Source organism: Lepisosteus oculatus, chromosome 23, assembly GCF_040954835.1.
Source record: "Lepisosteus oculatus isolate fLepOcu1 chromosome 23, fLepOcu1.hap2, whole genome shotgun sequence".
Lineage (NCBI taxonomy): Eukaryota > Metazoa > Chordata > Actinopteri > Semionotiformes > Lepisosteidae > Lepisosteus > Lepisosteus oculatus.
The window spans coordinates 775,275-787,910 of NC_090718.1; the positions used below are offsets into that span (position 1 = coordinate 775,275).

The following is a 12,636-nucleotide window of genomic DNA, read 5'->3' on the forward strand; positions in this document are numbered from 1 at the left end:
CCACACCAACACTAACCAGCCTCAGGACAGCACTGCTAGAGCACCACAACCCAGACTCAACCACATCACACCACAGATCAAACAGCAATATCTCACACACTGGGACACACACACACAAACACAACATAAACTGGAATGCTACAGAACCTTAAACAGACAATACACACTAGCTGAATATTTGACCAAAATAAAAAATAACAAACAGAAACAGACCCTGACGAAGTACAGGCTCAGCGACCACAACCTGGCCATAGAAACTGGGCGACACAGGCAGACCTGGCTGCCCAGAGAGGACAGGCTGTGCTCCCACTGCCAGCAGGGAGAAATAGAGACAGAGGTGCACTTCCTACTGCACTGTGACAGATACTCTGGGATTAGAGAAACATTCTTCCCGAAATTCAGAAATCTAATCCCAGAGTTCCCACACCTGCCAAAACCACAACAGGTCCCAATCCTACTGGGAGAGGGAGGAGGGAACTCAGTTGATCTGGCAGCCCAGTATGTGATCTCCTGTCACAGCCTGAGGAACAGTGAGTCCGTCTCCCAATAATGCTCCAGCCGCCTACAGTATATGTCAATATTATATAATATGTCTTTGTTGTAAATGTCTGTAACATGTCTGTAGATTTTATTTTACTTCTATTTTTTGTTTTGTTCTATGTTAATTTTATTATTTTTATTTGCTTTGGCAACACTGATTGTACCCATCGGTCATGCTAATAAAGCACCTTGAATTGAATTGAATTGAATTGAATTGAGAGAAGAGCTCAGGCTGTTCTCACCTCTCTCTCCTCTCTGAACTGTGTCTCTGATACTGACCATCTCAGGAGTCACTGACACTGTGGGCTTGGACAGCTCACCTGAGACAGAAGAGAGAGTTCACCTGAGAGGACACAGTGTCATATCTGCACACTGACTGACTGGACATCACAGCACATGTACAGTTCAAACAGTAACAATACCATTAGAGAAGAGCCCTGCTGTAATTATGTACAAAGGACATCTAGAGAGGTTAATAAAGATGCACTGGTTGACGATACATCACAGTATATTACTGTGATTAACACATTTGTACCTGTAGGAAACCTTGAAGCAACACAAGATTCTGCATCAAGAGGAAAAGGAAAAGCCGAATATAAGTCCATATTCATATTGTCCTGTTTTTAACTTATCAGACCTGCATGGTTTAAAAAACAGCATCAGATTCCAACAGTACTCGTGCCTGAAGTGGAGAGGAATCCGACTGCTCCCCTGAGGAAGCTGTGTGCTGGCCAGTGTCTCCTGCCCACAGCTGCCCCCAGTGCCCACCCTCGAGAGGCCACCGACAGCTCCGAAGACAAGACCTCTTCTACATCAAGTGTGATGGGTGATTTTCCATTACTTATAGGTTTTTGCTTTTAGCAAAGAAGAGCAATTGTTCAAATAGTTTCTCATACTCCCTTCTTCCAGCAGCAGAGATAAACATTATTAAAACATCCCGTGCCCTCGACGAGCTGGGTGCTATCACACTTTGTTCTAAGTATCCAGCTGCTTCTGCAGCACAGCTCTGTCCGTAAACAACATTTTTAGGATAAAACACCTTTTCTCATTAACTTTCCATTAGAGATGCTGTGAGCAGGGGCACAGCGTCTGGTCACTGTCCTCAGAAACTGAGCTGTTTCACTCAGGCGTGACTGGAGAGGGGCACGGGTCAGCCCCAGAACCCTGGATCCCTGTCACTGCTGGAAGCACTGGAGCAGGTCAGAGTCTGTCCTTACCCATCACTGTCACTGTAGCAGGGTCGCTGTGAGGTGATGGAGACTCCGAATAGTCTGTCTTCACAGTGTACTGACACGTCACATTGACCCTCCTGACCGCACTGCGGCGCCCCCCGGTGGCCAGCTGAGCCCCAGTGAAGGACCTCCGGCAGGCTGGGTGACTCTCAGTGAGTCGCGCTCCCTCGGTGTAGAAGGAGCAGTGAGACACAGAGACAGACTGAGGCACCTCACAGCTCAGCTCCACGGAGTCTGTCTCTCTGACCACTGCAGGGCTCACTCTCAGCTCAGGCTTCGGGGGATCACCTGCAGGACACAACAGTCAGGCTCTTCATCATGAGTTTCAGTGTTCTCTTGTTTTGGTGTCCTTAGAAACTCAGTGAGCTTCACAACCTACTGTAAACTGAATTCTCAGACAGATTTATCAGAAGAACAGCCCTCAGGAGGCGTTCCTGTGACACAGTGTGTCACACCACTGAGCCTGGTATCACAGGCCGCCCACACACAGGAAGGGAACTCATCTGATCATCAGGAGCAACAGGCAGGGGAGCCCATGCAGGAGCCTGTGTTACAGGCTGAGACTGTAAAATAATAATAATTATAATAATTAATAATTGCTTTTACTTATATAGCGCTTTTCTGGACACTCCACTCAGAGCTCTTTACAGGTAATGGGGATCCCCTCCACCACCACCAGTGTGCAGCCCCACCTGGATGATGCGACGGCAGCCATAGTGCACCAGAACGCTCCCCACACACCAGCTGTCAGTGGGGAGGAGAGCAGAGTGATGTAGGCAATTCACAGAGGGGGATTATTAGGAGGCCATGATTGGTACAGACCAGGGGGAAATTTGGCCAGGACAGGGTTACACCCCTACTCTTTTTGAGAAACGCCCTGGGATTTTTAATGACCACAGAGAGTCAGGACCTCGGTTTTACGTCTCATCCGAAGGAAAATAAGATACTAGTCTGATGATCCTGATGGCAGCCTCATTCCTCTGGGTTTCCTGAGTCGGATCTGTGTCCCCTGGGACACAAGCTGCACTAGAACCGGATCAGAAACCTGGATCCTGATCCGCCCCAGACAGCTGTCTCCCCCAACCCAACTCCAGTGAGCCTGGATCCGATCTTCATTTTGGATTCTAATTTTTTTCAACACATCACTGCTGGTCCAGAACTATTTCTTCTTCACAGAAATTAAGTGTAATGACCTTTCTGTTCCTCTCTGACATTGTTTCTGACAGAATACATTGGAGCCTGGTATAACTGTGTTTGTGACACAGAGATACAAACAGCACAAAGAAGTGACTTATTAAAACACTCACCCAGCACCTGTACTGTGGTCTTGTCACTGTGCTGTGAGCGAGAGACTGGGTCTCTATACTCACAGCTCAGATCAACAGCAGTGTACAGCCCAGTCTGTCTCAGTCCCTGAAGAAGCTCTGTCCCAGTCACAGTGAAGTGACACTCATTCTCTGAGACATTCAGAGTCCTGAAGACACTGGGATCTGTGTGTCTGTACAGCTCACAGCTGATTCCTTTCACAGACTCAGGAACCACACAGGTAACAGTGACAGAACCTCCTTTAGAGATCTGTGAGTCAGTCACACTGATGTCTGGTCTCTGTGAGTGACCTGGAAATACAGACAGTCAGGGGGTTGTTAATATCTGTGACAGGAACAGAGACAGTCAGGGAGTTGTTAATATCTGTGACAGGAACAGAGACAGTCAGGGTGTTGTTAATATCTGTGACAGGAACAGAGACAGTCAGGGGGTTGTTAATATCTGTGACAGGAACAGAGACAGTCAGGGGGTTGTTAATATCTGTCACAGGAACAGAGACAGTCAGGGTGTTGTTAATATCTGTCACAGGAACAGAGACAGTCAGGGGGTTGTTATCATGTGTTCTGGGAACAGAGAGTGTCAGAGTGTAGTTATTACAGGATGTGTGCTGCATGAGGGTTATTTTTGTTCATGAACACAGGCAGTGACTCAGTACCAGAGTACAGCTCTCAGGATGTGAGAGTGGATCAGTGTCTCAGTGTAGGAAAGGGATCAGAGACTCACCTGGTATGATGTATCTGTCACTGCGTGGAGAGAGAGTGCTGGGGTCTGTACCCACACTGTAGTCACAGCTCACCTCACTGCTCAGATCGCTCACACTCTCATTAAACAGACAGCTCTTTCCTCTAGTCTTCAATGATCTGTGTGGCTGCTGTGTGTCTCCAGAGTACAGGTTCCAGGTGGTAACATTGACAGAGCTGGAAGTCTTACAGGCAATAAGGACACGTCCTTCATTGGAGATCTTCGAGCTCTCCACAGCGACCTCTGGTTTCTGCAGCTCCCCTGTCAACAGAGCAAACAGGTCCTGAGCGGCACTGACAGGAGTGTTAGAGCTCTGTGTCTCATCTCTCTGGTGCTGCCCAGGACTCTTCACTGCTCCTGTCATCAGTATAACACACTGCACTGCTGCACTGCTGCACTGCTGGCTACAGGCAAAGACCCTAACCCTAACTATTCCTGTACCTGTATTGTCTGTATACAGGTTAAAAATAGTCTTTAATTTAAACAGTACGCAACTGAGAACTACAATTCCCATGATGCATCTGAGCAGAGACAGTAGATGGTTGCTCTTAACTCTACAGTCCCTGCAGTCCTACAGTACCTACAGTCTCTACACTCCTAGTCTCTACACTCCTACAGTCTCTACAGTCCCTACAGTCCTACAGTCCCTACAGCAGGGGTGCCCAGCCTTTTTAAGCATAAGAGCTACTTTTTCATTTGCCAGTCCAGTGCGATCTACCAGTGTGAATTTGAAGCTCTGATACAGGAAAAACAGACTGTGGGCACATCAGTACAATAACGATACCCATCACTAAAATGACAGCAAATGAAAGCAAGTGACTCAGGCTACAGAGAACCAGTAATGTTCCCCATTTTAGAGAAAAGAATATCCTACCTTAATGTGAGCACTGGCACTGAGAAGCTTACCGGAGAACACTTGTAATTTGTTTTGAGCGTGTTGACACTGCTGATCGTGTCGATGACATTTGTATTGTGTCCCTGCAGCTCGACACTCAGCTCACTCAGCAGTTCAGTCAGGTCTGTGAGGACTGCTAAATCCAGAAGCCACTGGTCGTCCTCATTGGGCATATTCACCGTGTTTTTACACCTTGAGAAACTCTGATTTCAGGCAACAGCCGTCTGAACCTCGACAGAACACTTCCTGTATTACAGCGCCGTTTTTATATCTTTTTTATGCCTAAAAAATCATAAATGTGAAAAAGAACCAGGGCTTTTTAAAAGTTGACCCAGGTAGTTCATAACACAACTGCAAAACCACACTGGAGACCGTCTCACACATGCAGACCGCGGAAGTAATGGAAAAATATTTTTAGTTTCAGATAATAGAACTGAACATACATCTAAGGTCTCAAAAGCCAGTCCTTACCCCTGTCCCTGCGAACGCAGCCCGATCAGGTCACAGTCCGTGTACTGGTGTGTTTCTGGTCACTGCATGGTGAACAGTACAGACTGAGGCCACAGCCTGAGCCCTGAAGATGCAGGTATCTGTGCCTTTGCTAAGTCCTGTATTCCTCCCGGCTGAAATACTGAGATACAGTATAGCGCCTGTTTTTTTCGGGTAGTCACGTGACTGTCTACAAGGAAGTTTAAAGGCACCAAAACACTGTGTACTTCTAGTTACTGGATGTGATGAAAACAGGGGGGACAATGTACACAATGTGGATGTTATAACTATCAGGCACAAAGACATGTCCCGCAGCAGCAGGCCGAAGACACTGAATCTCTGTTGTTGAAAAGAGAGACAGGACCTGATCCAGGCATTCCTAATTCTCAAGGGTGCTCACACGGTCAGTACCGTGGACCTCAACAGAACCGACAGGGAAACAAGCGGAAACAGAACAAGAGGCGCATCTTTACACAAAGAGTGGCGGGAGTGTGGAACAGATGAACTAATAGCTATGATTTGAAACCCGATGCCCTGGTTACTTTCAAGGAACTGCTGGATGAGCTGGATGCGATGCTCGGATCCATTAGCTCCGAACTACCAGAAGAAATACCGTCTGAGATGTTGTGACACAAGAGCTCCTGTCTGTTCCACTCTGTCGTGCTGAAATCAGTACCCAGAACACCTTCTTCTGCAACAGACATTCTGATTTAGAAATATATCGGTTTTGGTTCATTTGCAGTTGACAAGATAATGGAAGGCAGACACTACCCTGAGCACAATAGCTGATGTTTAAAAAGCACACTGAGTTGTCGGAGGACTGTAATGACTGAACACATGCGTGTTCAGTCACATACTGAGAGACTGAGAGACACCGAGATACTGAGACACACTGAGATACTGAGAGACTTAGACACTGAGACACTGAAATACTGAGATACTGAGAAACACTGAGAGATACTGAGATACTGAGAAACACTGAGATACTGAGAAACACTGAGAGATACTGAGATACTGAGAAACACTGAGATACTGAGAGACTTAGACACTGAGACACTGAAATACTGAGATACTGAGAAACACTGAGATACTGAGAGACTTAGACACTGAGACACTGAAATACTGAGATACTGAGAAACACTGAGAGACTAAAATACTGAGACACTGAGAGACACTGAGAGACATTGATGCACTGACCTTGAGCTCTGGTGTGTCCAGACAGACCTGGGAATAAATACAGAGACTGTGAGCTCACTGCCTCACACTGTTCACAAGCACTGACACACTGCACACACTGACACACTGACACACTGGACACACTGCACACACTGACACACTGCACACACTGCACACACTGACACACTGGACACACTGCACACACTGACACACTGGACACACTGCACACACTGACACACTGACACACTGGACACAGTGACACAGTGACACACTGGACACACTGGACACACGGACACACTGACACACTGGACACAGTGACACAGTGACACACTGGACACACTGGACACACGGACACACTGACACACTGCACACACTGCACACACTGACACACTGACACACTGGACACACTGCACACACTGCACACACTGACACACTGGACACACTGACACACTGGACACACTGGACACACTGCACACACTGGACACACTGCACACACTGACACACTGACACACTGACACACTGGACACACTGACACACTGGACACACTGACACACTGACACACTGACACACTGGACACACTGACACACTGGACACACTGGACACACGGACACACTGACACACTGCACACACTGCACACACTGACACACTGGACACACTGCACACACTGACACACTGCACACACTGCACACACTGACACACTGGACACACTGACACACTGTACACACTGACACACTGACACACTGCACACACTGCACACACTGCACACACTGCACACACTGCACACACTGACACACTGGACACACTGGACACACTGGACACAGTGACACACTGCACACACTGCACACACTGCACACACTGCACACACTGGACACACTGACACACTGGACACACTGACACACTGACACACTGACACACTGGACACACTGACACACTGGACACACTGACACACTGACACACTGACACACTGGACACACTGACACACTGGACACACTGGACACACGGACACACTGACACACTGCACACACTGCACACACTGACACACTGGACACACTGCACACACTGACACACTGGACACACTGACACACTGTACACACTGACACACTGACACACTGCACACACTGCACACACTGCACACACTGCACACACTGCACACACTGACACACTGACACACTGGACACACTGGACACACTGCACACACTGCCACACTGCCACACTGCACACACTGACACACTGACACACTGGACACAGTGACACAGTGACACAGTGACACACTGGACACACTGGACACACTGCACACACTGCACACACTGACACACTGCACACACTGGACACAGTGACACAGTGACACAGTGACACACTGGACACACTGGACACACTGCACACACTGCCACACTGCCACACTGCACACACTGACACACTGGACACACTGCACACACTGCACACACTGCACACACTGCACACACTGCACACACTGACACACTGCACACACTGGACACACAGCACACACTGCCACACTGCCACACTGCACACACTGACACACTGGACACACTGCACACACTGACACACTGACACACTGGACACAGTGACACAGTGACACACTGGACACACTGGACACACGGACACACTGACACACTGGACACAGTGACACAGTGACACACTGGACACACTGGACACACTGGACACACGGACACACTGACACACTGGACACAGTGACACAGTGACACACTGGACACACTGGACACACTGGACACACTGCCACACTGCCACACTGCACACACTGACACACTGACACACTGGACACAGTGACACAGTGACACACTGGACACACTGGACACACGGACACACTGACACACTGGACACAGTGACACAGTGACACACTGGACACACTGTACACACGGACACACTGACACAGACACACTGGACACACACACACTGACACATTGACACACTGACACACTGTACACACTGACACAGTGACACAGTGACACACTGGACACACACACACTGACACAGTGACACACTGGACACACTGACACAGTGACACACTGGACACATGGACACACTGGACACACACACATTGACACACTGTACACACACACAGTGACACAGTGACACACTGTACACACTGACGCACACTGACGCACACTGACGCACAGTGACAGAGAGTCACTGAGAGACATGACAGCTCTAGTGAAACAGCAAGTGAAAGACCCCCCACTGACACAGAGACAGAGAGACAGCACTGACTCACAGAGGCACCACCACTCTGACGCTGGAGACAGGAGAGAGGAGAGAGGAGACAGGAGAGAGGAGAGAGGAGAGAGGGAGAGAGGAGAGAGGAAAGAGGAGACAGGAGACAGGAGAGAGAGGAGAGAGGAGAGAGGAGAGAGGAGAGAGGAGACAGGAGACAGGAGACAGGAGACAGGAGACAGGAGAAAGGAGAGAGCAGAGAGGAGAGAGGAGAGAGGGAGAGAGGAGAAAAGAGAGAGGGAGCTCCTCAGGGCTAAAGCGGGAAAGAAAGGAGCACTCACAAGCCAGGAAGACGAGAAGAACGCAGAGAGGGGCCATGTTGTGGGAGAGGTCAGTCAGCTCCTATGAGAGTGAAGAAGTGTTTGAGGAAGTGCTCAGGGGATGAAGCACAGGAAACCACACTGCTTCTGACAGACGAGAGCAGAGAATGAGGCCACACTCAACACAGCAGGGCGCTGGGGAGAGGAGAGCTCAGGGAGGCTGGGGTACAGACCCAGTAACACTCAACACACAGCAGGGCGCTGGGGAGAGGAGAGGACAGGGAGGCTGGGGTACAGACACAGACACACTCAACACACAGCAGGGCGCAGGGGAGAGGAGAGGACAGGGAGGCTGGGGTACAGACCCAGACACACTCAACACACAGCAGGGCACGGGGGAGAGGAGAGGACAGGGAGGCTGGGGTACAGACCCAGACACACTCAACACAGCAGGGCGCAGGGGAGAGGAGAGCTCAGGGAGGCTGGGGTACAGACCCAGACACACTCAACACAGCAGGGCACAAGGGAGAGGAGAGGACAGGGAGGCTGGGGTACAGACCCAGACACACTCAACACACAGCAGGGCGCTGGGGAGAGGAGAGGACAGGGAGGCTGGGGTACAGACACAGACACACTCAACACACAGCAGGGCGCTGAGGAGAGGAGAGCTCAGGGAGGCTGGGGTACAGACACTCCAACACACAGCACAGGGTGACACTCTTGTGTGTCGTGACAGCACACTAACACACAGCACAGGGTGACATTCCTGTGTGTCGTGACAGCACACTAACACACAGCACAGGCTGACACTCTTGTGTGTAGCTGGTAACAGCTCAGTTCAAAAAGCCAGAAGAGAAACACTCTGTATCTACTATTGGCTTCAGATGCCTGTGAGCTGATAAATGAAATCCTGTTAAACTGCGAAAGAGTAACAGTGCCGAACAGTAAAGATGAAGAAACTGTACTGATGATGTTTCATCAGTTTGATTCTCAGAGAAATAGGAAACCAAGTTTCTTCATAACACTGAGGGGCGTGCCTGCTTCTGAAAACGCCTATCATGCACAGTTCTCGGATACAGGCCCGATCGCTGCTCATCTGCTGCTTCTGCTGAAGTCACAGCTAAAAAACCACAGTATTTCTGGTCAGGTTTTGTAACTGAGGTTAAGAGCTGTGTGACGTGAGGAACTGCAGAGAACTGGCAGATATACAGTGGTGTGAAAAAGTGTTTACCCCCTTCCTGATTTCTTATTTTTTTGCATGTTTGTCACACTGAAATGTTTCAGATCATCAAACAAATTGAAATATTAGACAAACATAACACAAGTAAACACAAAATGCAGGTTTTCAATGAAGGTTTTTATTATTAAGGGGAAAAAAAAATCCAAACCTACATGGCCCTGTGTGAAAAAGTGATTGCCCCCTAAACCTAATAACTGGTTGGGCCACCCTTAGCAGCAACAACTGCAATCAAGCGTTTGCGATAACTGGCAATGAGTCTTTTACAGCGCTGTGGAGGAATTTTGGCCCACTCATCTTTGCAGAATTGTTGTAATTCAGCCACATTGGAGGGTTTTTGAGCCTTAACTGCTTTTTTAAGGTCATGCCACAACATCTCAATCAGATTCAGGTCAGGACTTTGACTAGGCCACTCCAAAGTCTTCATTTTGTTTTTCTTAAGCCATTCAGAGGTGGACTTGCTGGAGTGTTTTGGATCATTGTCCTGCTGCAGAACCCAAGTGCGCTTCAGCTTGAGGTCACGAACAGATGGCCGGACATTCTCTTTCAGGATTTTTTGGTAGACAGCAGAATTCATGGTTCCATTTACCACAGCAAGTCTGCCAGGTCCTGAAGCAGCAAAACAGCCCCAGACCATCACACTACCACCACCATATTTTACTGTTGGTATGATGTTCCTTTTCTGAAATGCTGTGTTACTTTTACACCAGATGTAATGGGACACACACCTTCCAAAAAGTTCAACTTTTGTCTTGTCAGTTTACAGAGTATTTTCCCAAAAGTCTTGGGGATCATCAAGATGTTTTCTGGCAAAACTGAGACAAGCCTTTATGTTCTTTTTGCTCAGCAGTGGTTTTCGTCTTGGAACTCTGCCATGCAGGCCATTTTTGCCCAGTCTCTTTCTTATGGTGGAGTCATGAACACTGACCTTAACTGAGGCAAGTGAAGCCTGCAGTTCTTTGGATGTTGTTGTGGGGTTTTTTGTGACCTCTTGGATGAGTCGTCGCTAGGCTCTTGGGGTAATTTTGGTCGGCCGGCCACTCCTGGGAAGGTTCACCACTGTTCCCTGCTTTCGCCATTTGTGGATAATGGCTCTCACTGTGGTTCGCTGGAGTCCCAAAGCTTTAGAAATGGCTTTATAACCTTTTCCAGACTGATAAATCTCAATTACTCTATTTCTCATTTGTTCCTGAATTTCTTTGGATCGCAGCATGATGTCTAGCTTTTAAGGATATTTTGGTCTATTTAAGTGATTTCTGGATTGAGAACAGGTGTGGCAGTAATCAGACCTGGGTGTGGCTAGAGAAATTGAACACAGCTTTCCAAAGATGTGATAAACCACAGTTGATTCATGTTTTAACAAGGGGTTCAATCACTTTTTCACACAGGGCCATGTAGGTTTGGATTTTTTTTCCCTTAATAATAAAAACCTTCATTTAAAAACTGCATTTTGTGTTTACTTGTGTTATCTTTGTCTAATATTTCAATTTGTTTGATGATCTGAAACATTTCAGTATGACAAACATGCAAAAAAATAAGAAATCAGGAAGGGGGCAAACACTTTTTCACACCTCTGTAGTGTGTCTCTGTATCTGTAACTGGACTGGGAGAGTCAGGGGTCTGGACTGGGAGAGACAGGGGTCTGGACTGGGAGATACTGGAGTCTGGACTGGGAGAGACTGGGGTCTGGACTGGGAGAGTCAGGGGTCTGGGAGAGACTGGGGTCTGGACTGGGAGAGACTGGAGTCTGGACTGGGAGAGTCTGGGGTCTGGACTGGGAGAGACTGGAGTCTGGACTGGGAGAGACTGGGGTCTGGACTGGGAGAGACTGGAGTCTGGACTGGGGTCTGGACTGGGAGAGACTGGAGTCTGGACTGGGAGAGTCTGGGGTCTGGGAGAGACTGGAGTCTGGACTGGGAGAGACTGGGGTCTGGACTGGGAGAGACTGGAGTCTAGACTGGGAGAGTCAGGGGTCTGGACTGGGAGAGACTGGAGTCTGGACTGGGGTCTGGACTGGGAGAGACTGGGGTCTGGACTGGGAGAGTCAGGGGTCTGGAGTCTGAACTGGAAATCGGCACACTGAGCTACACAGTGTTAAACTGATCAGCTCCTGTTACTGTTTTTACAGAGTGTTGAACACGAGGAGGACAGAGTCAGGAAACAGCAGATAGTCACCACAGACAGTGTGACAGCTCACTGCTCACTCACTGCTGTGGGCAGCAGTCCAGAGTGAGAGCACAGAAGGAAGAGGAGACTCCTGCTCTTGGCGAGAGACTGTTCAGACGGGACAGCCTCACTCCTCACGGGTCTGGGGACTGTTCGGACAGCGGGACGCCCAGTCCGAGAGCTGGGACTACTGGGATTATAAGGGCAACGCCTCCTGCAGCTTAGAGCTCTGTCATTGCGGTTTGAAGTAACTCCAGAGACCGCATAGCGACCAGGAAACTGCAGGCCTGAGCCTCTGAAGCACAGAGCAACTCAGAGCCCCAG

General features: G+C 48.9%; 1 protein-coding gene across 3 annotated transcripts in view; it reads right to left on the reverse strand.

The window, feature by feature from the left end:
• LOC138224561 (uncharacterized) overlaps positions 1–12,636 on the reverse strand; it is a 277,799-nt gene that overhangs the window by 11,694 nt on the left and 253,469 nt on the right. The window contains exons 2-7 of one of the 3 annotated variants that reach the window (XM_069182448.1): positions 8,931–9,056; positions 6,421–6,447; positions 3,822–4,100; positions 3,080–3,388; positions 1,758–2,060; positions 783–860 (exon numbers count right to left, since the gene is read on the reverse strand). In XM_069182448.1, coding sequence (XP_069038549.1) covers positions 783–860; positions 1,758–2,060; positions 3,080–3,388; positions 3,822–4,100; positions 6,421–6,447; positions 8,931–8,967 — 1,033 coding nt within the window. In that variant the 5' untranslated portion in view covers positions 8,968–9,056. The remainder of the gene's footprint in view (positions 1–782; positions 861–1,757; positions 2,061–3,079; positions 3,389–3,821; positions 4,101–6,420; positions 6,448–8,930; positions 9,057–12,636) is intronic. The other 2 variants (XM_069182446.1, XM_069182447.1) reach the window with 2 other exon arrangements.